The sequence below is a fragment of the Stigmatopora nigra genome, chromosome 3, assembly GCF_051989575.1.
Source record: "Stigmatopora nigra isolate UIUO_SnigA chromosome 3, RoL_Snig_1.1, whole genome shotgun sequence".
Classification (NCBI taxonomy): domain Eukaryota; kingdom Metazoa; phylum Chordata; class Actinopteri; order Syngnathiformes; family Syngnathidae; genus Stigmatopora; species Stigmatopora nigra.
In genome coordinates this window covers 9,289,419-9,315,828 of record NC_135510.1, presented here as the reverse complement: position 1 = coordinate 9,315,828, position 26,410 = coordinate 9,289,419, and the positions used below count along the sequence as shown (strand labels likewise).

The 26,410-nt window shown below is 38.8% G+C and overlaps 2 protein-coding genes and 1 long non-coding RNA gene across 5 annotated transcripts in view; 2 read left to right on the top strand and 1 right to left on the bottom strand.

The window, feature by feature from the left end:
• The window catches only part of LOC144194060 (uncharacterized), a 134,277-nt gene extending 125,337 nt beyond the window's left edge, over positions 1-8,940 (top strand). Inside the window, exon 10 of the long non-coding RNA XR_013325828.1 lies at positions 8,765-8,940. This is a non-coding gene — a long non-coding RNA (uncharacterized LOC144194060). The remainder of the gene's footprint in view (positions 1-8,764) is intronic.
• An 11,641-nt stretch (positions 8,941-20,581) lies between these two features.
• Positions 20,582-26,410, bottom strand: part of stk33 (serine/threonine kinase 33) — a 12,580-nt gene continuing 6,751 nt past the window's right edge. For all 3 annotated transcript variants that reach the window (XM_077713092.1, XM_077713091.1, XM_077713090.1), the window contains 12 exons: positions 26,176-26,289; positions 25,961-26,065; positions 25,748-25,886; positions 25,524-25,606; positions 24,378-24,465; positions 24,126-24,201; positions 23,567-23,679; positions 23,377-23,462; positions 23,220-23,292; positions 22,307-22,449; positions 21,733-21,810; positions 20,582-21,097 (listed from right to left, as the gene is read on the bottom strand). In XM_077713092.1, coding sequence (XP_077569218.1) covers positions 20,969-21,097; positions 21,733-21,810; positions 22,307-22,449; positions 23,220-23,292; positions 23,377-23,462; positions 23,567-23,679; positions 24,126-24,201; positions 24,378-24,465; positions 25,524-25,606; positions 25,748-25,886; positions 25,961-26,065; positions 26,176-26,289 — 1,227 coding nt within the window. In that variant the 3' untranslated portion in view covers positions 20,582-20,968. The remainder of the gene's footprint in view (positions 21,098-21,732; positions 21,811-22,306; positions 22,450-23,219; positions 23,293-23,376; positions 23,463-23,566; positions 23,680-24,125; positions 24,202-24,377; positions 24,466-25,523; positions 25,607-25,747; positions 25,887-25,960; positions 26,066-26,175; positions 26,290-26,410) is intronic.
• Positions 23,245-26,410, top strand: part of LOC144194199 (uncharacterized) — a 13,569-nt gene continuing 10,403 nt past the window's right edge. The window contains exon 1 of the mRNA XM_077713094.1: positions 23,245-23,309. The gene's annotated coding sequence lies outside the window, so the exon portion shown is untranslated. The remainder of the gene's footprint in view (positions 23,310-26,410) is intronic.

The following is a 26,410-nucleotide window of genomic DNA, read 5'->3' as shown; positions in this document are numbered from 1 at the left end:
CTTTTCCATCAGAGTTAGGGAGTTTTAAACACCATAAGATACAGGATGAGCCTGTACAGCCACAAAGTAAGTTATATCAAACAAAATTTGTCTTTTATATGGCGACCGGCTCCTTCTAAATTCTGGGAATTTTCATTGTGAATATCCATCAGAGCTACCCAGCCTAAAGAGCTTTATATACGTCAGTTCCCATTGTTTTGACAGCTATTGTCTAAAGCTCGCCCCATCTGTTAGAGCGTGAATACAGAATGTATTGCCGGCAATGGCGGCAAATGAATATTTTATTGCCTACACGTGTGTACAAACTGGGGCGAAAAAAATGAACCTAGTCTTCCATCCATGTGAATGTGTACAAACAGTTCACAGATGACCATTTTAACTCATGTAAGGCCATAGATAGTGCGATCCCAATTTCCAGTGACAGTGAAAAATTCACATGGAAGTTTGGGATGGTCATGTTCCTTCTTGTTTTGTGCAGCTTTGATAAGCCGATGGCCGATAAGCGTAATTAATTTCAATGAGTGTGCCAATTAAAATGGAAGTTTTATCTGCTGCCATGGTTAGGCCAAAGTTTCGACTGAAATTATTCAGCTAAGCATGCTATTTAAATCAGTGCTAAACTTTTATTTATGGATTCAAAAGGTCGACACATTGTCTTTATTACCACACATATCTATCGGGTTATTTAATTAGACGGGTTTTTTTGCCAGCGAGACATAGGCATTAAAGCAAATCCCATACCCTAGAAAATAAATGAATAATTAAAACAAATGTAGGCTTCAAGGCAATTATATTGATAACTGCTTGAGCAGCACATTAATACCATTTGTCCTGCAAATTATCTGCGAGAGAGCGTAAATGTGCACGCTCTTAGCACTTCAGGTGGAAAACGGGCCCACAGCAAATAAGATGAAAATGGAAAAAAAGTGAAACGGGCTGGTCTATTTTTCATGAATAAGGTCACTTATCAGTGAATGTAATGTCACCAAGTTCTCTTCATCAATTCAATAACAGTGCAAAAGTGAAAAAAAGTGGTCAGGTCATTTCTATATAATGCACCCCTGGGCTTTTTTATTATGACTTCATTTCCCGCTGTAATATTGGAACGTCTCTATAATTGTAAAAGTGTAATAGACTCTAATATAATTTCATTTTGAACCCTGAATGTTCTACGCCATCACTGCTCAATTTGAGAAGAATAATGATTTTTAATGTCCACACATGGCTTCCCGTGACCTTATTCAATCTGCGGGCTGATCAGGAAATATATTGATTCAATTACATTGCTGATGACAAGCGAACACCGGAGAGGAGGGAAAAAAGGTCAGCATATATTTGAAAATGTAAATCTTAACAATGTCTTTTGGGTTTCGTGAAGAAAATCCATTACCAAATGCCATTTGGCTCCAATGGCATCTCGCGCTCTCGCTCTTTTTCTTCCACACCAGCGGGCGTAGTTAAAATATTTAGGATATCCAGGGAAGACTTTTCCTTTGTCAGCATGCAAGACTTATTCAGAACATGCTCTCTATTTACTTATCAGCTCTGCTTGTTTGCAATACAACAGTTCGGATCATTTTGGGGGTTTCGGTTAGATTTTCTAATGACCTTCACATGGTGACTTTGGCCTCATTTTTTTTTTTTTTTTTTTGTATGTCGCGCTCAGGTCTCGCGTAGCCGGAGCTTGTCGAGAAGTAAATTAGCCCGTCTTTGTACAAACACTGAACAAAGCTCTCAAATTCATTCCTGCTCAAATTACATGCACACCGGGTGCCTCTAATTATTTGTTTGGTCATTAAAAACTCATTAAATTTAAATTGTTCATTTGCATACCACTGAGTGTTGCATCATACATTATTAATTGAAGATAAATAAATGAATCCAATTATACAAAATAAGTAATGCAACATATGCACCGACAGGGATGTTGTACTTGTCTTTCTTTTGACATTGAGGTTGTACTTTAGCCAGATTTAAACAGAAATAAGCCAACAAATATGAAAAACATTTATCCCCATAGTTGTGAAGAAAGACGGCACTGAGTCATACTGAAATGTGTTTCTAATAATTTTGCAGCGAAGATGCTACTACTTACCAACATAACAAAAGGACAACAATAAACGTAATGTGGTGCCTGGAGATTCAACAATAAGTCCTTAAGAACTTGTTTCCCCCCTAATAATTAAGTTGAGTAATCATTGCATTAGTTTTTTGTTGTTTTTGTTTATGTATTTGTGCATTTTTAATTGAATCTCATTGGATTGTTCAGGTGTTGGTAATGTTATTTCCAAGGGAAAAAAACATCCATTATCAATGCAATCTTGTCAACAGAAGGAAATTCTACTCTTAAATCTCACATCCGTTTGCTGTTTGGGTGTTGAATCATCTTTTCTGAGAATGTTATTTCAAAGAATTACTCAACAAGGTGGAAACACTCTTGCTTCCTTCCTTGTGACTGAAAATGTTGTTTTTCTGAACACTACAGTTGTTCCTGTTATTTTCTCTGCTCACCGTTTCTCAGTTCCAGGGATTGATAAACACTCGGTCCTTTCTAAATCACTTCATTAATCAAATGGGCTTGGGAAAGGTTCGTAGCTAATGGATTAGAGTGAGGCTGGTCGGTCCAGGCCTTTTTTTTTTCCAGAGGTCACATTTCATTTGCTGCCTATGTCAAGCGACCGACGTCAGAACCTCGGAGGCAATCTAATCAATGTCTCCGTGCCGTAGCCCTTGAATGAATTCATTAAAGTTATGTGAATGCATCCTTGGCGGGAAAAAAAAGTCTCCCGATACCGCTGATAGAAATTAGCCATGAATTAAGAGGAAGGCTGCTCTCATTCTGGATGTTCGCCAAAACAGAATTAATCGGCCATCAGAGCCTCTTGTGTGTTGAATCCCATTTGTTTGTTGGCGGTTTATGAAAGCACCTCTTGTATTGCAGCTGACCCTGAGACCCTGAACACCCAGCACAAAACTTATTTTGGTTAAATGCGACGCTGGGAGATACAATAATTAGAAGGACGAGTGCTATCCAAATGCAATCTCAAGCAAGCAGAACAATTTATTAAAAAGAAAAACTGTTTTCTATCGATACAACAAGATGGAAAATAATTGCTACTTTTAATTTGGTGTCATTCAAATTCAGTAATTCCTTGTAGCTATTGATAATATTTAAATAGTTTGGGCTTGGTCAGAATAATGTTTGTATGGACCAATCATGGTTATCACAGATATATTCACTCATTTACGGTTTTCACCACCAACTCTGGAAATGCTTGCAAACTGTTTATCGCAAACTTTAGAAATATATAATTTATTTTTAAGTATGCATTTAATTTATTGCCTCTGATGTTCATGGAAAAAAGGCCTTTTGTAAAATTAAATTAGAACAAATAAGGATGAGTGGTATTGAAAGTGGTTGGCTGGAGAATGGGTGCAAATGAGGCATCAACTTAACTTCAGTTTATCATTTGTTTTAAGGTATACACCTGCCAAATCTTAATCTAAACTTTATATAATGAAGGAGGTTGAATGCTGGCTAACAACGTGTGTTTAAGGATTTAAAAATAATTTGTTTTGTAAACCCTCACGTTTTTTTTTTGGCCATACATAATATTGTGTTTTTATCTTTCTGAGTAGCATTTTTCAGCTGACATTGTTAAGACTTGACAGATAGATTGCAAGGAAATTTACTCCGGGCATTTGTGAATTCCTGCAGGGTTTACTGCTCTAACTTTTGTTATCCAGGAAATTTTCCTTGAGTGCCATCATTATTCAGAATGTTAATTTGCCAGCCTTTATTTTAGGAGCTTCCCATGAGCCCAAAATGCCCCGCACATTTACCGAGCTATCTGAGAGGTTGGAATTACTTCGTGATAGCACATCATGTATCTGGCTATGGGAGCATAGGAAGCTAACACGGACTCCAGACAGAGAAAAATGAGAACATTTGCTAAATGTATTTGAATTTGTACAACATTTCTTATTCCCCTTCAGCCATACTCAATAGGTATTAGTATAGAAACATCTTAAAGTCTTAAAATAGAGCTTTTTCATTAATTTATTTAATAGACTAACCTCAAAAATGCAACATTTCAATCATGTGGAGAGGAGTTTCACTTTTTTTTCTACTACTATTGGTGATTGGTCCAGGTCAGTCGCTTCCAGTCAAAATGACTCGGTCATCTATTGCCGTCAATGCAGGGGAACGAGTTAAAGAACACGACTGTTATAGATATTGGTAAGAATGCAAAGCCAATGACGGACTATGAAGCTCACGCAATTTCATTGGAGCATACTCTCACCTTGACAAAGTACTTTCAATTTCCAAAAGAAATGGCCGCTCCCGAATCACGCAGTCGGGCAAAATAAAACGCGGCTCAGAGGAGAGGCCTCAAAGTGCTGCGGCGTACAGAAGTTTGCATATCCAACCCACTGGAGGGCCATTACAGTTCAAAGATTCTCTCCACTACACTGATAAACAACAATTCCCACTTTGCATGAGTTTGGAGGCTTCAGCTCATGTGACTGCTGACTGCTAGAGGTCAGAGAAAATGTGAGTGCCCAAAACACACACACAACTCCCAAAATGGTAGCCATGGGAAGTTCTTCCAAGGCTCTAACCAAGGCTTACATCTCTCATGTGAAGTGTTGATGCTTTTCAAAGTTTATTTAATAGGTGTAAATTAGCCAAGGTAGTATTTTGTTTTCATTAAAACCTTGTATCAACAAAATTTAACGTTGGTTTACCATCTGTCTGAATCAATTACCAGAAACAACACTTTCTTGCATTTACCTATAGAATTGCACCAACAACAAGAGCAGCAATGCATATCTGTCTTTAGTGAAATACTCAATGTATTGTACAGTTCTCACAGATGTGTTAGTTACCCATGCCATTGGCACTAACACATCGCCATACATAAGTTTGTACACTCAGTGAAAAAAAAAGTCCAAATTCTCAATAGTTTGAGTGGCTATCATTTTTCAGTATTGTCATAATCCATTTGGACATGGGCCTTGTCATTGAAATCCTTCTCCACTACTATGTGATGACATCACAGAGCTGGCTGATGTCAGACAACTGGACTCTTGGGATGTGCTTCTGGCTTCGCTAGCTCCCCCGATGAATGGTATCGAGGGTATTCTTCTCAGGCGGGAGTCATGGTGTAGAACTCGGTAGCTAATAAGACAACAAGGAGACAGCAAGAGAACAAACGCGTAAAATCGAAGAACAAACCTGGGCGTACTGTCATATTCATCCAATCTATAAATTCACTTACTTTCACATACTATGGCCACACACGTTACTGTATATGTGTGGATGAGATGTGAAACGACGCCGGTGCTTGCCCTCTTCCTCCTATGCCTGAGTCACGCATCATTGTCAGCCAGCCAGCAAAACAAGATGAAATAAAATTCTAAGCCGTCCTGGCAGTCAAGGACACCATTCCCTCACCGTAATAGCCTGTATCGCCTAGCCACTCCATGTGTAGCTTTTCTTCATTGCTCTGGGCTTTTATTCCTGGCAATAAGCTCTTTATCACTCCTCAACACAATTCATTTAAAAGCAGCGTCAAGAAGCAATCAAACCTTAAGTAAGCGGATTCAAAGTCAGTGTGTTATTGTTAAGCATAGGAGCGTAACTTCATTTCCATAATACAGGCATACGGAGATGCCCGAAAAGGTAGTAATGATAATGACAATAATAAGGAAAGAAAAGCACAGAAGAAGAAAATTCTCATTTTTTAGGTCATTCATTTGAAATGATATCTGCACATATTAGTTCTTCTAGATCTTGATAGTCCACAATGACATTTTGTTAGGTCTTTGTTGTCTCCCTGTGTTGGACAGCGATGATTTAGCAATTCTTGACATATCTATTACACCTCGCAGATTGGCTGTTCTATTTCCTGGGGTGAGTTGGTCACCTATAGAAATGACACGTACCTTTCCATTTTTTCCCCCCTCAGACGTCCTCGATTCACAGGTGGCACATTTAGGAAAAAGTGGATTCTAATTTCAGCAGTGTTCTCTCACTATTAACTATCGCTACAGGAGACACATCAATCTTGACAAGGTCTTTTTGCGCAACACCCAAAACCACTCTGTGTTTTTAACCCGCTCGCCACAACCGTGACCATATCTGCGAATTTCTGCTATTGGGTTAAATGAACTATTTGTATTATTTGGTCTGCGTGAAGATTTACATGCAATATTTCTCTACTGGCTAAAATCACTTACACAATCATTTAAGCACGAGTGTTCCACTTCATTAGGCTGCTCAGATGGATTGACTTTAACGTGATTTAAAAAAAAAAAAAAGTTATTTTATTTTATGATTGTTTGCAATTTTGCCTGGATGGTTGACACCCATCAATCAAATGAAAAGAGAAGACCCAAAGAAAGCTATTGTTGTAATGATTGGATTTTGGCAAAAGCCCAAGGTCAAACTCACAATAGGCATTTTTGAAGTATTCAGTTTGTGTAAAGTCAATACAAATGTGACCCAAAAACATGGAAAAATTGGAAATGTAATGTGTTCTTTGAATGTTGTTTTTAATTAACTTTTGATTGTTCATTCTGATGAACCAATGTTTTTAGGGGGGGATATTATGTCTAGTACACTCACTCGCCTGTTATGAATTTGTAAGGCACAGCACTGACCCATTCAGTGTAATTTTATAGTTACCATTACATTCTACAATTGACAGAGGTGTCTTTTCCCAGAGATGACTTTTTTCAGTTAAACGTATTAATTGGTTAAGCACGGCAAGTAATTTTAATATGATGGTAAGCATAATAATTTACAAAAAGAAAATGAGAGAAAAAAAATGATGCATTACACTTCCAACACTGCAAACATTTTCTTTCCCCTAGTGCTTCTTTGTTAATTCGCCTACTTCATTACCAGGGGGATAAAGGCGAAAGCCGAAAGAAACGCAGCCCTAAATTAAAAGGAATTAGTGTAATTAGCACGCTACCAAATGGCTAATGTGATTTCAATTGTAGCATTTCATTAAACAACATGTAATCTTACTCTTGAGGACCTCGTTTTTAAATGATGCTTGATGATGTGGCGCTGTTTATCTTGCAAACGTATCGCTGGCTAAAAAGACAGGTAGGACTAAACTGTAGCATTATAAACCCATTATTTTTTGCACGTACTTAACAAATGTACAGATATATATTTCTTCAAATGCCGTCTCAAAAGTGCTGAAGGGCAATGCTTTGGAGAAAAAAAAGATTTGTTTAACTCAAGATATTTAGTGCAGTAAATGTCAACAACAATACTAAAAACATAGGTTTACACAGGTAAAGAGCACAGTAATATAGATACAACATTAATTCATTTTGTTACTATGATAATTAAATATAATCACTGCTTTCACTGCATTTTTTGTTCCAACTCAATGGATGTTGTGCTGCTCGTAGGGGCCATAGAATATTGAGAATAAAGTTTATATGCCTTTACTATTCATTTTGGATTCCACGTTATTGATTACTGAACAAAGTTTCCTATAGCAAAGATATGTGGTTTTGTTGTTATGTGTTTTAGGTTTGGTTTGGCAATAAACTTGTACTGGCTGGGACGATAAATGGCCAAGCCTCATTTTAGAGGAATTTTTCACCATCTGTGCAAATAGTCCTTGTTGAACAACTCGTATCTCAAAAAGCTCAAAATTCCGGAGACTCATATCTGAAAAGACATTTGTACTCTATAAAGATGGCGTAAACAGTCTTTTTAAGCACGTGAACATAGCTCATTACAATGTGCATGGTGTATTATCCGGCATTCTGCTCTACAAACCCACTTATACAAGGCCACAGGATATAAGCCGAGCGAGGATCTGCGAGCCAATTGTCTATCAGCGACAACGTGAGCCGGTCACTCACGAGGGTGGATTTGTTAGCCATGATTGTGATGACACGCAACATCATTCTCATCTAGCGACATTATTCTCCGCTATTCCCGCCTTTGGCTTAGTGACGCCACCGCCGACGGCGTCCTTTTCTTTGCAGCGGCCGGAATGAAAATAATAACGATGATTAAGAATAGCATCACTTCAATCTCACTTTCATTGATTACATTGTTCCAGCCGTTTCCGTTTCTGCTTAAATTATATTTAACTTCATCTGCTGCGCTTTGCAAACAGGATTACGGGTACTTATCTGAAATGAAAGTGCATTTTTAACACAGTTTAATAACGAGAGTGGAAAATCCGGTCGGTTGCAATAAAGCTGAAACGAATTCATTGCGACGGCTGTCAGCGGCGAGACTTTGGGATTCTCCCTCGCTGGTTTCTGTGTTGCAAATGGTGCGAGAGAAGAGGCAGAGGGCCACTTGTGTAATCTGACACCAGCGTAGTGATCAGAGCAACGCTGAGGATTCTTCATCCAGCCTTTAAAAGGCTCTTCAAAGAGCCAATAAAGGGGGACAAAGACAGCCATAATCAAAGTGACCAACTTTTCTTAAGAGTCTGGAGGTGGCTGCTTGGCCTCATGCATCTCAAGTGGACAGCAGCTCGCAGCTCTTCCATTATGGTAATAGTAGAGCGGGCAGCCTGTTTGTTCGCCAAACACAATTAACAAGGTTTCTGCTGCACATCAATAGCACCATTTGCATAGGATATTGATCCAGAGTCCTTATAATCACAAAATGTTAATTGCACCAATTAATTCTCAATCTGTTTGTGCCCTTGTCTGGCCGCCTTGAGCCCTGAAGGTCGGTGTGAAAATGAACTGCTCTTTGATTCTCCTCCAGGAAAAGATTTTTTCCCAAGACAACACAGTTTGCTACTCCTCCATCAAAAGGCTTGGCCATTCTTTATCGTTATTATCATTCCCTGTGAGTAGAAGCTAATGGGTTTGAAATCTTCTCATCTGATTTGTCCTTTTTAAACAAGGTTTTTCTTGTCTGCTTCATTAGGCAGGGCTGCCTCCTCTTCTGTGCCCATTTACACCTCAAAAGCTCGCCGTCCGCACAGCCCGTGGTGTTTCCGTAGCTGCTGCATCGTGTTATTTTATTACATGCGAAACACGACCTTCTGCTTTATTGTCTCTTTGAGATGATCACAATAATATTGGTCAGAACTGTCTGCTCGGCTTCTCCTCGTGTGACACAGAGGAAAGTACTGGAAGTCTCATCTTTTTAATGATGGCACTATGTTGCTGTAATGATCGTACAATGACATGTAGGTGCCCCTGCACCATGTGTGGAGAAAGAAACAACCCGAAAGACTTGATTTAGAAGTTGAATTCAATGGAGGATCAAGCTCTTACCTCAATTTTATCATAAACTGTAAGCTTAGAAATGAATCTTGTGACCATGATTCAAAATGCTCTTAGATTGAGATAAAGAGAAGTCATTATTTGGTTGCAGATACCCAAGATACACTCCTATTTGTGCTGTTATTCATTTTTCTGCTCGCCATTTTGGAGCATTTTTTTTCAGCAAAGGTCAGGTTTTTTTTTCCCAATCTATTTTTATTTTAATCAAAATGATTGACAAAACTGGGCTATATAGTGTATTGCTGCAATCTTCTGATCATTGAGCAGCTGTTAAATTGCTTACAAAATTAAAATTTAAAATTAAAAAATCATAATTTGATGTTTAATAGTCAATGTAAGTGAACTTCCAGATTCTTGATAAGTGATTTTTTCTTTTTAGATCACTTTGCAATCCTGCATATTGTAATGGCATGCATATACTAATGCATTTTTGCCACATTTTTCACTTGTGTTGTCATAGCAGAAGTAAGTTTGACCTCTGCCAAGGCCAACCAATAATGGAGGAAAATATGTATCTGTACATACTACACGTATATGCATATACGTTGTTATTCTTTGTTCAAGTTGGCCTTGGTGGAGGTCGACGCTATGTGCTTTGTGTAGTAGTGGCTGCAGTTCACTACAAGTGTTCACACATGGAGAAAAATTATGATCGTTTTGTCCTGAGAGAGCTTAATTTAGTTGCTTTCAGTGGCTCAACCAATACATTTATAATGGCTAAGATATTTAATTGATGCTATTTGTCATTTATTTCTTTGCAATCAGGGCTAATTTATTATATTACATATAAGTATTGTGGTCTATTTAAATTACTTTTTAATACAAACAGCAATAGCACCATGATTTGCGACCACACACACCAAATACTCGCGCCTATAAGCGCCAGGGGACCTTTCCAGTGGCCGTCATCCATGCCTGAAGGAAATGACAAATGAGGCACACTGCGTGAAAGATGAATTTCAATCCACTACACCTGTGCAGCCCTACCAAATCAAAGGACTGATTGCTTCAAATTGCATATTTAGAATGCTTAATTCTTCCATTATGAAACCTATTTACATGAATTAGGGACAATTAGCATTTTCAGACCCACTTCAACTTTGTTCGCTCCTCCCACGCATCCATTAACATTTGAAAGTGTGCCGTGGCTAGTCACGAGAAGGCGCCGCCACCTGATTTGCACTGACCCCATATACCGACTGCCTGGAAAGACTTTTTAGATTGAACAATTTTCCAAAATGTAGGCGCTGGCTTTGACTCTGTTATCATTCCGGTTAATTGACCAAAATAAAAAGCCTGTATTGTCCACAATTGACCACTTTAAAAGAATGTTTTCGATCATCTTTAAAGGCAAATTCTGTTCTAACTAATAATCATTTTACATGATGTGTTACTGTCATAGCATGTTAGGATGGAGACAACCCATTTAGTTACGTGATTTTTACCATGTACAAAACACTTTACATTACCTTAAATTCACTCATTCATACACCAATGGCATTGCCAACCCACTCAGGGAAAATTAGGGTTACTGATTTGCCCAAGGACACTTGGACAGTGAGAAGTTATGGACATGAAGCGAAGCGCTTCAAAACCAGGATGACTTGAACTACCTAGTTGTCCTCATCCATCCTACTGTAGTTGTCCTGTTGGTTTTATTCCAAACACTGACTGACACAATCTTCTGCAAGGTGGACTGAAATGTTTCAGCAGACATGGATGACTGCACATTAGATAGTACATAACTGTATGCAGAGGGAAACGTCGTGAGAGGAATGCAATTCAATGTAACAGAGTTTTTGACAAGTAAAAAGAGTAAAATAGGGTTTTCCGTTTAAAAAAAAAGAAGTAAGTTTTGCCATATATAAAAGTAATGATGTGAATGCTGTTAATACTTACTGGGAGGAATGGAAACAAAACCAGTTGTCTTCTATTTAAAATATATTGAGTTATTTCAATGTACTTGTTTAATACAGTGAAAAGAAGGGCTGGATTCCCAGGTAGCAAGGTAGAGCAAAGAAAACTCAAATGCCACCGTCACACTGGATTTGACCTTTTTCTGCTCTCGTTGTTGCTCTGAATAAAAATGATGTGCACAGTCCTTTTTCTTTTTTTTACCATTCATATGTTCAAAAGATAGGTCTTCGTTTGATAGTTTTGTAAGGCTCTTGAAATAATTACAGAAAATGACAATAACCATTTTTAATGGTCTCAATGCATCCCTTGAATGCTTTTATTGTCTGTCTTGAAAGGAGGCGTCGTCTTACGATCATAATTGCACTATTGATTACACATAACTCACTTTGTCTTATTATGATTACAATTTAACATCGGCTTTTGGCGTGAAAGGAATTCTCTCCTCTGGTGTCAGTCTTGTTGACTTGTATGATCTATGATACATCAATACCATCGATTCTTTTTCAAAGTTCATCCAAAATGTTCAATACAGCCGCATCAGTATTTTTCATAAATAAAAGATGGTAGGCGAGACAATCTGCATGTCAGCAAAATGTCACCATAATTGAAGCCGGCTGCTGTTATTGTCCCCTAACGAAGTTCTGACTGTTTTATAAACAGGAGACATCAGTCACCGGGGAGCCTGTTAACATTACCAAGGACAGGAACATGTTGAATTAGGCAGCGAGGCGCACATGTGACACGCACACCCCTCATATGGAATCTTAATGCTTAAGTGTCGGCATACATACGACACCATAACTTGGTCACAAATGTGAGGAATATTTGCCCCCTATACGAAAAGAAAACAAGATGAGGCCAAATCTACTGACAGAAGTGGGTCGAAAAAAGTGGAGCAGAAGATGAATGAATGAAAGCATGAATATATATCCACCTTTCAGTGTTTCTTTAGCATTTAAATAGAGTACTATACTTGATTGCTTCAGCATTACAGTACATTTTAAAGATCAAATGTGGCCCTTGAGTCTGTATACAAAAGTTTTGCCAACTCTGAAAAAGCCTTTATAATTTAACTTATTGAGTACAATTAACAGTGATAGCCATTCAATCCATTTGGACTTGAAGGTAGGCAAAGTGAAAATTCATGGCGAAAACCAAAAGCTGAGTATGAGGAAAACCGAGGCTGAAAACTAAAACCATTTATTAATCAAAATATTTTTTGTATATTTATATTTCTAAAAAAAACATTTAACATTACAATTGCGGTTCAGATTTACTTTTAAAAAATAATTTTGTAAGAAATACATTTTTTGTGAGTTATTTACATTTTTAATTTAAAAATGTTAAAACTTAAAAAGGGGAGACAGGGAAAATTTTCTTTATTTACTGTTTAGATGTATTATATTTTTGAAAAAAAAGAACACTATTATTCAATAACCATATTTTTAGCAGAGGACTACAAAAAATGCATCCATCTGTATTAGGCCAGATCTGGCACCCAGGCCTTGGGTTTGACACCTAGTTAATAAAAGGTCAACATCTGATCATGATATTTGTTTTGGTAAAAATCTGAGACTTAGTCAAAAATAAAAACTTTTATAATAAGAGAAGTGGTTCTAATATACAGCCATGCGGAACCCCATGTATTATATACAGTACAATGTAAACATGGTTTTATTGTGTGTAGGAAGTACAATCGGACAGACCGCAATCCTTCCACCTTGGCCGTGGGGTGCGTTTGGGTTTATTTATAGTAGGAGCAAAATGATGTAAAGACAGAATTTTTGTATTCGACCTCATTAGGTCTTGCTATTAAAATGGCGATGACTGCACAGGCACATCCCTGCTGTGTGCTTGGCTACTTGGTGGCCGTACATCTGGACATCTACGGCCATTGTTGGGTTGGTGGACGCTGCGGTGACAGCGGGGCGCCCTCCAAGGGCTCTGGATATCCAGTGTAAATCCGGCCCGGTGGAGCTGTGAAAAAAAGCTAATAATATGTTATTGCAGCTCAGGTCCCCCTGTCGCCTCTCTATCAGAGCACCACTGTCACTTTACACATGGACCATGGTGTGATAATGGACAATAATGCTGAGTATAGCTGAGAGTGAGAAGTCCAATCTGCCTCCTGAGTGGTAAAAGGGTTGAGAGAAAGTACAGCCCTCTGCTGTGTGAGAGCACGCTGTATGTCATCCTAACACGTTCCTCTGGACATCCACTTCAATGTGTAAGAATACTTTTCATTGTCCTTTTATTCTATAAATCAGGAATTTTCCATCTCCACCTAAAATTCCTAATTACCCTTTGTTATGGAAGCGTATTGTGGTATTTTGTTGTTGTTATTATTATTACAGATTTAGTCCTTCATATAATAACTGCACTGAAAACCACTGGACAATAGTTTCATCATGTGTTTATTCATATTTAATGCCGATGTATTTTCTAGCTGTAAAAAAAACAAAACAAAAAAAAAACAGTCATTAGCGGGGGCTTTTGGCAAACGGTATAAACACAAATGATTTGTAGCAATAAAGTAAAAGTCTCTCAAAGAGAATTTCAAATGAGCAGCGCCTGCAGGCGTTAACATACAGGCACTGTGGATACATTGTTCTAAAATGGTCGGGAAGTTTAAAAGAAAAAGAAATAACTCGGGAGCATGAATAATAACTGTGTTTTCAAACATAAACATGGTAAATCCGCTTGTTTTGAGCAACAGGGACAACAAAACAAAATTACAATCCGATGCTAACTGGACAAGACCTACTAAAGAGATTTCAGGGTTACACAACTTTCAACCTGGTTTTTAGCCACTGTTCCTGCAATCATTTGACCCACTTTATGTTGTTTTTCTTCAGCATTTGATAGCACTGGGTGTTGAACTTTTTTAATATATAATCTATAGTTGATCGGCTAATTGGTATTGAACCAATTATAAAATGAATCGCCCGATTATAATAGCTGATGATTATGTTGGTCTCAAACATGCGAAAAAAGACATTTTTTCTCAGTTTCTTGAGTGTAATATTGAACATTTTGTTGAGTTAGAAGTTTTTATTGACATTTTTATCAGATAAAAAGGAGGGACAATGTAAATATGTTCATGTGACACTTAAACATACCCTGTTTATGATTTTTTTCACATAAATGAGCAGAAAACATTTAGTGTTTTCTTTGTTATTTCATGGGAATCCATTTTAAATGTTGAAAATAGTGGGAAAAATGGGAAATTTTCTGGTTTGAGTCTAATATATTTTAAATGTTGAAAAAAGGGAGGACATTTTCTACAGGTTAGGAGTTTGAAATCCTCCCCTATTCCTATTAACGAAGCAGACAGTGTAAGAGTGATTGTTAAATGAGATTATAGATTGAATGTACACGTTGGTCCTCAACAGTTCCAACATTTAGAGCTCCTTTAAGGACGTTTGCAGTCCCCACGTAAACATTTCTAAATTCATCAGCCGGGAGTAGATTGCAGTCGCCTTGTAATTATTGTAAAGTTAAGTGGGCGCAGGGGGCACTTTATTTTCTGTCCAATGATTGAATTTCTGCCCTTCTTGAGCGGAACGTTGCATTTCGGTGCACGACACCCGCCTTTGTGCTTTACTCGGGGGTCCAATCGCCATTATTTACTTGACCGCGAAGCCTTATGGTGACCTCTGGAGTCTCTAACTCTCTACAAGTCTACTTTTAAATTACCCGCCTAATGGCAAGCTGCATTTCCGACTGAACGGTAATGAAGGCTCCAATTATGCCAAAGGTGATGGAGGTGATTTGGATATGAGAGACGGGGCGATTGGATCCCCCTCACACTCCATTTCACTATCGCTGCGCTCTCCTGGCATTCCCGCAGACCCGTCGTGGTCAGCACTTTCGGTCGGGGAGGAAACTAAGCCTCCACTTGTGGTAATGCACCCACTCGCTGCGCTGCCAAGCCGTGCACCAATGAGGTGACTGCAAAATTAAGTGCTCGGAATAAATGAATTCATTCTGGCAGAAATGTGTCAAATGACCTTTCTGCTGCTCATTACACATGGCGCACATTACACCGGAGAAACCCTTCTGTTGTCGGCTCTCCTTTGTTTCCCGCCGTCCTCTTCTCTCCCTTGTCAAAGGGGAGTGGTAATTAATTGAAATCATTTCCATGCGTGAGGTTGCGCCCATCCCTCCTCAAGGTGTGTCAAAGGGGTCGATAGATATTTTGGCGCGGACTGGTAGTCGGGCGACAAGTGCCGCGACCGGCCGAGTTTGCGGAAACCAATTGGAGCGCAGAGGCGTCGGAGGGCAGGAAGTAAGAGAGCGAGGAGGGGGCCCGCGGGGCGAGGGCATGGCCCTTCGCCGACAATATTCTGACGGCGGCGGAGTGAGCTCGGCCACTGAAGAAATTGAAATGTTTTGTGCTGTTTGAGGCTAGCCACATTTCTCATTTGGCGCCATTTTTCTCCATGATTAAAAGGCTGTTTATGAGAAGTGAACAGTCGCCTAGGAGGAGATCTCCTCCTGCCTGCTTGCCCGCCGAACTCAATGCGCACACAAGAGGCCAATCCTAAGGAGAGCTTATCCTCGTGCAGATGTTGCTTGCCAAGAAGAGCAGCGTTGGCTTTAGCAGGCCCATACATGCAGCTCTTGATTGCTTCTTACTGAGTGGCTATGCAGAGACCAATAAATTAAATGGGGATAAATTAAATATGTACTCTGGCAGAAAATTGCTGGGAAAATAACCACTCTGCCGTTAAAATATGTATAATAGCCTTTTATGTGAAGTAACCCGGGATTAGATATCACAGCAAATTAGCACACCACCTAACCAGAGTTAGTAACTTTTCATTTTCACCATTGGCTTTAGAAATGAATGTGCTTGTAAAATGAAAATAAATGTATATATTTGGCAAATCACTGAGAAGAGTCTTGTTAACCTCCCAATCAAATTTAAAAGATAAGTGTGGAAAATGCTTAAATATGCCTTTGAAACCTCGCTGAGCTTTCCTATGAGACACTTCTGATGTGTGTGTTGGAACCTTAAATATGGGAGTCATTCCACCAAGAAAACAGACACAGGTAAAAAAAAAATTAAAAAACAGTTTGATTTTAGAGTTTGATGTCTGACTATAACTGCCAAAGACAGTCTAGCTGAATATGAGTGTTGAAAGAGGTTGGTTATTTGCCAACATTACTGTCAATGCCCGAATATTAGATTTTTAAAGTACCGCCGATTTGTGGTAGCTAATGAGTGAACTGAATTTTAGTGCACTATTTGCAAATCAGCTTGATTGAAACTCCAAATTGTTCCTAAGGATGAAAGAGTGCATGAAAGGTCATTTATCTCCTTGTATCCTGCTATTGGCTGGCAAGAAATTCATGGTGTACTCCAACTTCTATCCACAGTTGGCTGGGATAAGCTCCAGGACCCCCAATACCCTCATGAGAATCAGCGGCACAGGAGATGAATTACTGGGTGTTTTGCGTTGGTAAGTTTTATTTTCGAAGGTGAGGTATCTTGTTATATATATATAATAGCGTTCTGCCTCTCTTTCCATCAACATCACCTGAAAAAAGTCCTAATTTCCATCCACGTCATTTACAGATGAGATCCACAAGCAAGCCAATGTGGCGGTCTCCAGTCGGAAGGCAACCCAAACGTGGAAGGGGGGGATCGGGATCATCAGCATGTGTGATGAGCTCACACAGATAAGGTCTCCGCAACACTTCCATGACATTGTAGCTGTGTTACCTCATTACCGCAATGTCACAGCAGCTGCGCGGGGATGTTGTGTTTGGGGAAGCGGAGTAGGGGGGGACGGGGGGGCATAATAAAGGCGGCGTACGAAGGGGGTCCGGGGTCCGCTGCAGGTATCGGGCCTCTGCAGATGAGCTGATTAATTAAAAGGAGCTCAATTAAGGTTAGCGAGCTGATCCCCTCCCCACCCCTTGCTCTGCTCATTGGATAAAGGTGGAAGGAGCAGAGGGGGGTTGAATGGAGGGGAAGCATCCTTGCTTCTTTTGACATTAACCCCACATACACACACACAGGCTGATGCCTGAGTAGGAGAGCACCCCACCTTGGCAGGAGTGGCAGTCTTCAGGGTCTCAAATGGGGCCCACGGTGTTTTAATCCCTACAGCCCAACAAGCCAACCACCCACCCACCCACCCACACTTCCATCTGTCAGTACGTGGGGGAGGAGGCGAGTCTCGTTCCATCCCGGCAGATTTTGCAATTTTCTTGCCCTCCGCGCTTTAACCAAAATTCACACCCCTAAACTAGCTGCCGTAGCCTCATGTCGCACACACTGACCCTTTTGTTGTTTGACCAAACACCACGAGGAAGTGTCACTTGGAAACCACTAGAAAGTGTGCACAGTCTTGTAGTTTTACTTCACGCCTTTCTCCCCAAAGTATTTCATTTCATTCTAAATTCACAATTCAACTTCAGGATGTTCTCAAGTATTAAAATGGTTGTGCTTTTTCGTTTAGTTCAGTGTATTGAAAAAAATCATGATTATCCAGTATTGGGATTTTTTTTGTTGGTATTTGGTAGGAGATCCTGGAATTCTAGACATTTTTATTCATTTTAATGGCAAAAGATGATTTAAACTTTAAAGTGTTTTGGGCATTATAAAGGAAGAAATTAAGTTCATGAATCTAAGCACTACTGAATTGTAACTATGTTGGACGGTAATACCTGAAAATGTGGACAAATTGAGACATATACAGGAATCAATTACACTACTGTGAAAAAATATTTATCATGATTAATTTGAATAGTAGGCCGCCTGATAGTGTAGAGGTTCACTCGACTGAGTTCAGTACGGGCTGGCACCGGTTTGATTCCTGCTGGTGACAGTATGGTTGTGAATGCAGATGGTGGTTTGTCTAAATGTGTGCCCTATGGCTGACTGGCGACCAGTCTAGGGTTTAGTCTGCCTTTTGCTCAAAGTCAGCTGGGATAGGCTCCGGCAACCCTTACAACGATGTATAGTACAGAAGATTGCTGGCTTCAAATTTTTTTTTGCATGTGTGCTCATCACTCATGTTGTTGTTGTTAGTGTGTACACTCTAATTTTCAGATCTTCCTCCATTAATGGAGGACAGATCACGATGCAATTCTGTAGCTATATTCTAGGCATGCATATGCATGGCTCTTCAGCAATGGATTTTTTATAATTAATGCAGAATTTTGCTTACGAGTTAGCCAATAGAGGTTGGCCTTTTGTAGGTTAGATTTGTCATTAGAGGCAGCATTTGTGGCCATTTGTGAAGAGTATTAATGTCCCCAGGGAAGAATTTTAGCACACTCGTCTTTGCAGAATAGTTTCCACTCAGCCATATTGGAACATTTCCAGAATGAACTGCCCGATTAAGGTCACACCACACCATCTCCATTGGGACTCCATCTGGACTTGGACTCCCCTACTCCAAAGATTATTTGATTATTCAATTCACAAAATATGGAGATGATCTGTTTTTCATTGGGAAGTAGTGCCATACACTATAATTCAAATTCAATGACTATATTGGGATGATTTAATAAATCAAACAAAACTACCGTATTAACTTATATTGGTTCAGTTGAGGGGCACCAACAAAAAAAAAGCTTTGTTAAATTTAGACAAGGCATCGCATTTGATGGTTTGTATTTTCCAAACCTTTCAAGGGAATCAATTAAAACGCAGCGAGCAGAAAAATATAACAGCTTTGGACAACTTGTGCAAGAAATTTGCAGAGTGTGTTAACAAGATGCTTGTTTTTTCAACACAAGACAAAAAGGCCCCACTGCTGGCATTCATTCACTTCCGAGATGCAAATGGGTGGATTTGAAATTCAGCCTCTGTGTGTTCTGCTTGGCTACTTTAATGTTGTATCTATGCGAGGGATTATTCTCTCTACGGTGGAAAAAACCTGTGCTTGAATAGAAGCGCCCTCAAAGTAGCTCTGGCTGTTTTCAATGGCCTCCAAACAAGATTAGAGCCGCGGTTCCCTCAGTCCCAATCCTCTACATTCACACAGAGCAGAACCAGCCTGTGTGACAGACAGTTTTTCTGTTTTGACACCGAGTGGCAACGGATGATGCTTTATAGACGGTTTGAAATTGAGAGGTCACAGCATCATCCGCTGTAGTCTTTGGAATCTCGTCTTCGTTTAACATCCCACTATTTGGACCTTTTGTGTCATAAAAAGGAAATTGTTCATGATTTACTACACAAATACACCGGCTAATAGGTAGAGACATTCAAATTCTCACTGGGACTAATTTGAGTGGGAGATTTTATAGATGCTGTTATGTTTTCAAGATCTTTTTGAAATGGGTGTTTAGGAGCAATGGTCAAAATGTAAAGCTATTATTTTACAATGGAACCACATTTATTGAAACATTTATCAGAAATGACCACCTAGTGAAATCCAATCAAAATTGACAAAAACAGACAAAAAATCTTAAGTAGCATAATCTTTTAGATAGGCTGATTTGTTTTCATTGAAATCTGTGAAATGTGTCTGAAACAAAATCACCTCAATTGGTGTTTATTATTTATTGGTTTCTATTGTACCGAACGTAATAGGGGCAAATATACTTTCACAGTCCAACATTGATATTCTATCATTATTAAATAAATTGACAAGTCTTAAACAGGTGCTAAGTTGCTTAAAAAGTCTCGTAATTACTAAAATTTAGTTTACTTATATTTCTGTATGTATATTTATAATTTGTATTTTTTGCAATCATAAGAAAATATATAAATATGTAGATTATTTTAACAGTTGACTTTATCTCCCTTAAATTTTAACTTAGAATTTTTTACTGATTGGTTGATTGATTTTAAATGACTGACCGTGAAATTTGACCTGCAATTAATTTTTCCTTTTTTATGTGGTCTTGATCTTAAATTTTAGATGTTGAAACTTGTAAAAACCCTGTTAAACAAAGCTTTTCTTTTTAAAAATCTAAACTTTTAATAATAGGTGATCAAACATTTTCACTCCACTACAATATGTCTCTTAATATTTTTTCGTCCTTCTAAAAAGTAATTGTATGTGTTAAAGTGTAGGAGCTTCCCTGATATGTATCATATTTTTAGCAGTATAATACTGTCCCAATGCAAAGAATATAAAGTCATGTAAACTTTGGGATGAGGCCTGGATCGGACGTCTAACACGGTCAACGGCATGCAAAGATGCGCACATAGAAGTGTACTTTCAGCTGCCTCCACTGACAGTTGTTATATTTTTCTGTATGTGCAAAGCATATTTGAATACCTAAAAGAGGGTCTGTATTGTTTGGGCAGCCTAGCAACGGCTGCTGGTGGAAAAGTCAACATTTGCGCAGCCGACGACGAGGCCCTTTGGCAAAAATAGGAGACATTCTGGATTCACACAGTAGATATCAAGTGTAGAATCAGGTACACCTGTAATGTAGTATATTTATTTTGTGACCAAAACATTAGAAACAGCTCTCATTATGAGACAGATGTGTCGTCTGCATTGTACAGTTATTTGTTAAATGCATAGCTCTAAGAATGGATAATTTGTATTGGTGTACTATATAAAAAAAAGCGGCCAGTTTGAGCAGATAACTGTTTTTTTTTTTTTTGGCATGGGCATCACCAATGTACCCCTACTCGCTCCCATCTTATTGCACTTTTTTCACTTCCCTGCTTAGACCACGTATCGTTAAATAGAGGAAACACTAAATCTATTTTCTATAGTTTCTTCTTTTCACCAGGCATATTTGTGCCCTCAGTCTTGTTTTGACAGTCACTCACAATCAGTCATACTTTTAGAGGAGGTGGAGGCGATCTCTGTCCATTTTGATGGGGGGTCGGTGCCGCTTTCTTCACTGACGTCTTGCGCTGGGACTTGTGCGGGATCAAAGACTGTGAGCGGGGTTTCACTCCAGTCTGTGGGTATCACAGTCAGATTACGTATTACAACTGTCAAATACATTTATTTAAAAAAAATAGGAACATTAAAATAACAGGACAGGCATGACTTAGCTGCTTCATTGACTTAGTTTGCCACCATCTAGTGGTAAAAATGTGACCCAACGACATGGGTATGAAAGGCTTTTTTCCTTTTTGACCTCATTGTGCCTCATATTTCCCACTGATTGGTGTTTCCAAAGTTTATGTGAATAGTAGTACTTCGTAAATGTTATAATGTACATTGTATCACAGTAAGAAAACAAATCTTCAGTTAGTTGTTGACAACTTAAATTTGCCATATATTGTTATTAATTTGATCCATAATGACAACAAATATGTAGAAAATATTACTTTTAAACAACTTTTTGTCTAAATTATCTAAAAAAAACACACAGATGTGGATATATAAAAGGATATGACAGGCAATTATGTTTATCCTGTTTTAGGATTGTCAGTAAAGTGAAATACAACACCCTAAATCATTCATGTAGTCATTCTACCCAGCTGACTTTTGGCAAAAGCCTAATTAACCTCAAGCAAACGCTAAACAATGCGGAACTGATTTGATTGAAAGAAGACAAAGAAAAAGTTTAAAAAGTGGTCCAACATACGTGTGCTGTGATGGGATGGACAGGGGTCCCAGAAGTGATTTTGCCTTTGTCCTGATGTTGGCCGTTGCCCTCTTTAGACTGAAAAGCAGCAAAGCCATACATTAAAAAAAAACAAAATATCAATTAATAATCTCCGACATGAAAAAAAACAGCCCCTTTATGTGTGTAACTATTATGAAGAGCTAGTATTGTTCTATTAATATGAGGACTGTGGCATCAAGGTAAAAAATATTCACTAAACAATCCTCCATTTTCACATTTATCAGTTGGATCCAACTTCATGCTGCAAACACACATTTTAAATACGTTGCGCATAAAGTTTGTCCTCTCGTGTAGTTTTTCCACTTTGAAAAGAACATTTCCGTTTTATCTGCTTATGTACCTGTCGCCAGTGGGAAAGTGACAAATTATGTTTACGAATTGGAACTGCTAAGCACAGGGTCCTTTATCATCAGAATGTAAAATGTGTATGCTGCCAACTAAAACGCAAATCCCTTTTTAATAGAAATTTGATATCATGTTTACATGAGGGCCATACAGATCCACAGTAAGGAAATGAATGAATGCAAAGTACCGCTTGGCTGGATGTAGACGGCACACAGAGAGTGTCGCAGAGCTCGGCGTGGTTCAAGCCGTTGCTTTCGACCTCTGCCAATAATGACCAAGACTCAGGGGGGGCACGGGAAAGGTCCACGGGGAATCCCGGGTCCTGCGTACCTGTCGTCAATGCATGATAACACGCCCTTGAAACTCTTCTTTGTCTATGATAACTTTGCTAACCTTTTTTTATCATCCTATTTCACTTGGAAATTAAAAAAATATGAGTCTTAGTAGGACTGGGCAACAGTTAAACGTTTTAATCACGATCAACAACGTGGCATTCTTGAGATTCTTTGCATTGTCACAGAAATAAATCATTTCAAAAGTAGAACATACAGTAGTAAATAGTCACATTCAAAAATGTGTGCCGTCCTATCCTTGTTTTCCTCTAGGATTATTTTCAGGAGCGGGGTAGAAATGAATTAAAAATGTAAACAAATGATTTTAAATTAATCTAAATGTATATGTATACAGTGGTTGTCTGTCTCTTTGTGAGTCCTACGATTGGCTGGCAACCAGTTTAGGGTAGAGTCTGCATTTCGCCCAAAGACACTTGGGCTAGGTTCCAGCAACCCCTGCAACCCTTTTGAGGATGGGTAGTATGGAAGATGAATGAATGAATGAATATATGTACACAGTGCTAATTTTACTTATGAAATTGATTTGTTGCAGAAGTCAAACTATTTTTTGTGAGTTGCATTTTACATGTAAATTCCCTGATCTGTTTGAAGGTAGGAGGAGGAAGACAAACGTTTGGCAGCTGAGAAAACATATCCAAGTAAACACACAACTTAATAAGGTAACATTATGTAAAATTTGGTGAAATATCTATACTATACTACTATGGTTGCTATGGCAAAGTGTGATTTTAATTCAAATGATCTTACTTTTCTCCTGTTGGTGGAAGTTGTGCATCATCTCCAGGGCGTTGAGAGGCAAAGCGGGTGTGCTGGTGTCACCCTGTTACACAGTCAACCGTAAGTTTTCTGCATTTCTTTCACATGGGTGCTTTGCGATTGTGGCAAGAAGGTTCAGGTGTCTTACTGTAATCCACGGGTTGTCCCGCAACTGATTAGCAGACATGCGGTAAGCGGGGTTCTCTTTCAGGAGGCACGTCACTACCGTTTTGGCTGTAGACAAAGTCATGTCATTTGAGGCATGTCAAGCAGTTTCTCCGTTATGTTACATTTTGCTTGTGGGTGTTTAGTGGATGCATTGTGATAAAAACTGTCACCTGCATCACTGACTGCGTCCCAGATGGGTGAAAAAAATTGAACTCCTATTGTTCTAATCTCCTTAAGTCTGTTTTCTTTTGATTTGGACACAAATGGAGGCTCACCACACAGCCTGTTGGAGGATGCAGATAGAAATGATGTATAGTTTTTGTTAGAACAAATGGCATGTGTGTCAGTTGTAGTTAATCCTCTAACTGTTCAAACTCAGACCAAATAATGTGGTAAAATACTTTTTTTTTTACTTTAACCCTTAGAGCTACTAAGGCATGCTACAAAAAGAGACTTAAAATGGTTCAAATGGTTCAAATGCCAATTAGTCTTCATCCCCTCGGTGCCTTAACCCTGCCCACCCAAAACAATCTCAAAATAGACCTAAATCTCAAATCAAACCTACAATAAACTTCAGATTTTTGTCTCTGAACCAATGACAATGCTAAGTACCCAGTCCAATTTGACAGGGCAGCCAATAAGTAAAATGTGTGCCAAATTTATTTTCACTATCCAAGAATTTCAACTCCAAATTGTCCAAAAAAAATGACAAAATCAGCATATACTTACAAAATATACATAATGACGCCTACACTCCACATATCACACCAGTGCGTGTAACCACGTTGGCTCATCATTTCAGGAGCTATAATTAGGAACATGGAATCATTTTAGAATGACAATATCACATTTACAACCCCAGCTAATTAAGTCTCAGCTTCAGGCCCCCCAGCGGGGGAATCAAAGAGGGCCGACAGCAGACACCCATACCGTGCCGTGCTTTGCAATCATCATCACTATAAGACCATACAGCGGTCATACCCATATAGATTGGAGTCCCGCAAACGTCCGACAGAATGCTATCACTGCCGACGCCATATGTCTTCACTGATAAACCAAAATCTGCAACCTGGTTGGAGGGGGATAAAAACATCATCATCTTATTGTTCAATCGGGATTTGAAATACTTATTTTAAATATTTAATTGTAATGCTGGCCCTTTAAATGACACTCACACACGTGTGTGTGTGTATATTTTCATTTGTGGATATTCTGGAACTTTTTAAATTGGAATTTTGGTTGAATGTGTTATTGGAAATGAGTGGTGCTGTTAAAAAAATGTATAGGAAGTTTTCATGCAATTCTAGCAGAATGTACCTTGTTGTTTTTGACTGTATGATTGAATGGAGGTTGTATTATGAACATTTTAAATAGTTATTATTTTGACATTGAGAATGAATGGGCTTGTTTGTTAAAATAGCTACACAATTGGGAAGGTGTCAATTGGACGAAGCAGGTCAACTATGTACTGCATCAAAAACGTGGTCTTAAAAATTAAGACTATACTGAAAAATACAGCACTTGTTAAAAATAATTTTAAAAAATTTGGAACAGGCATCCACATACCATGTATATCACATTTTTAAAGGATTTTTTTCTGTGTATGTTTGTGTGTGTGTGTGTGTGTGTGTGTGTGTGTGTGTGTGTGTGTGTGTGTGTGTGTGTGTGTGTGTGTGTGTGTGTGTGTCTTAATTAACCAAAACAGTCACTTGTCCTTTCAAGCGATTTTTCTTAAACAAAAGCAACACCTACACAAAATAAAATATAAATAAATAAATGAACAAAACAGAAGCATTTACAACTCTGATCATGTAATTTAAGAACACAAAGAAAACAAGTCTTCCTTCCCCAAATTGATATGTTTAGTTATATGACGCCAGCGAGCTTCCTTTTCAAGTTGCACGCCACATATTGCATAGCTGGCCTTGTAACGAAGGCACGGCATGCTGAGCTCAGCTGGCATTTTGTTTTAAGATACTGCTGCTTTACTTTTAGTCAGGTGTTAGAGACCGGAGGGAGCCTGTCCTAATGAGATATAGTTATCGCTAAATATAGTCCAAATGGTGGGCGAAAAATACTCCATCACAGGAGGAGATGGAAACTGCGGTAAAATAATTGTCACCTTACCTTAATGTCAAGCTTGCCATTGTAGTCATCAAGAGAATTCTTCACCAAAATATTCTCCAGTTTCAAATCCCGATGCATTATATCTGTAATATGAAGTTAAATGAGGAGGCAGAATCATGTGATATTTACCATATTTACGCATTCTGGGCTTGAAGCACTATTTAACCAAGAGTAGTGAGTGACCATTGAGTTCAACGAGTCTTATAGAGACGAGGGTTTGTTACTTTTTCTGTGAAGGTAGGTGATGGCGTGTGCTAAGCATCCGATGATGTGCCTCGCCTCCTCTTCTGGAAAGAAGCCTTTCTGCTTTAACACCTGCTTCAATTCACCGCCAACACACAGCTCAGTGATCAAATATGTCATCTAGGACGGAGCATAGATGCGGCTCACTCCTCCAAAATTGAAATGAACAACATGGACGGGACGACTAGACTTACCTGAGCGGTTTCGTAGATCTCCTCTAGACGAAGTATGTGTGGGTGATCCACTTGTTTGAGTATTTTGATTTCTTGCTCCAGCATTTTGATCTTATTACTCCCCGGCTGAAAGAACACAGACTAATTGATGTCAGGGTGAAATCTTCCCGAGAATTCAGTTTAAAAGACTACTTTTGAATAGGTTGAACTACTTTCAACCTATTCCAAACAATCACCTCTGCTTTGCAAACCGTCTTGATGGCCCATTGGGTCTGCGTTCGAATCTGTGTGGCTTCATACACCACCCCATAACTTCCGTGGCCCAACTTCTTTCCAAATATGTAGAAATCCTTTGTGTAGGAGGAAAAATGCAAATGTATTATCTCCAACTGCTTAACGAGAAAGGCAACAGAAGAATTGATCATGTGAAAGATGCTTGTACCGTATTTTCCGGACTATAAGTCGCACCGG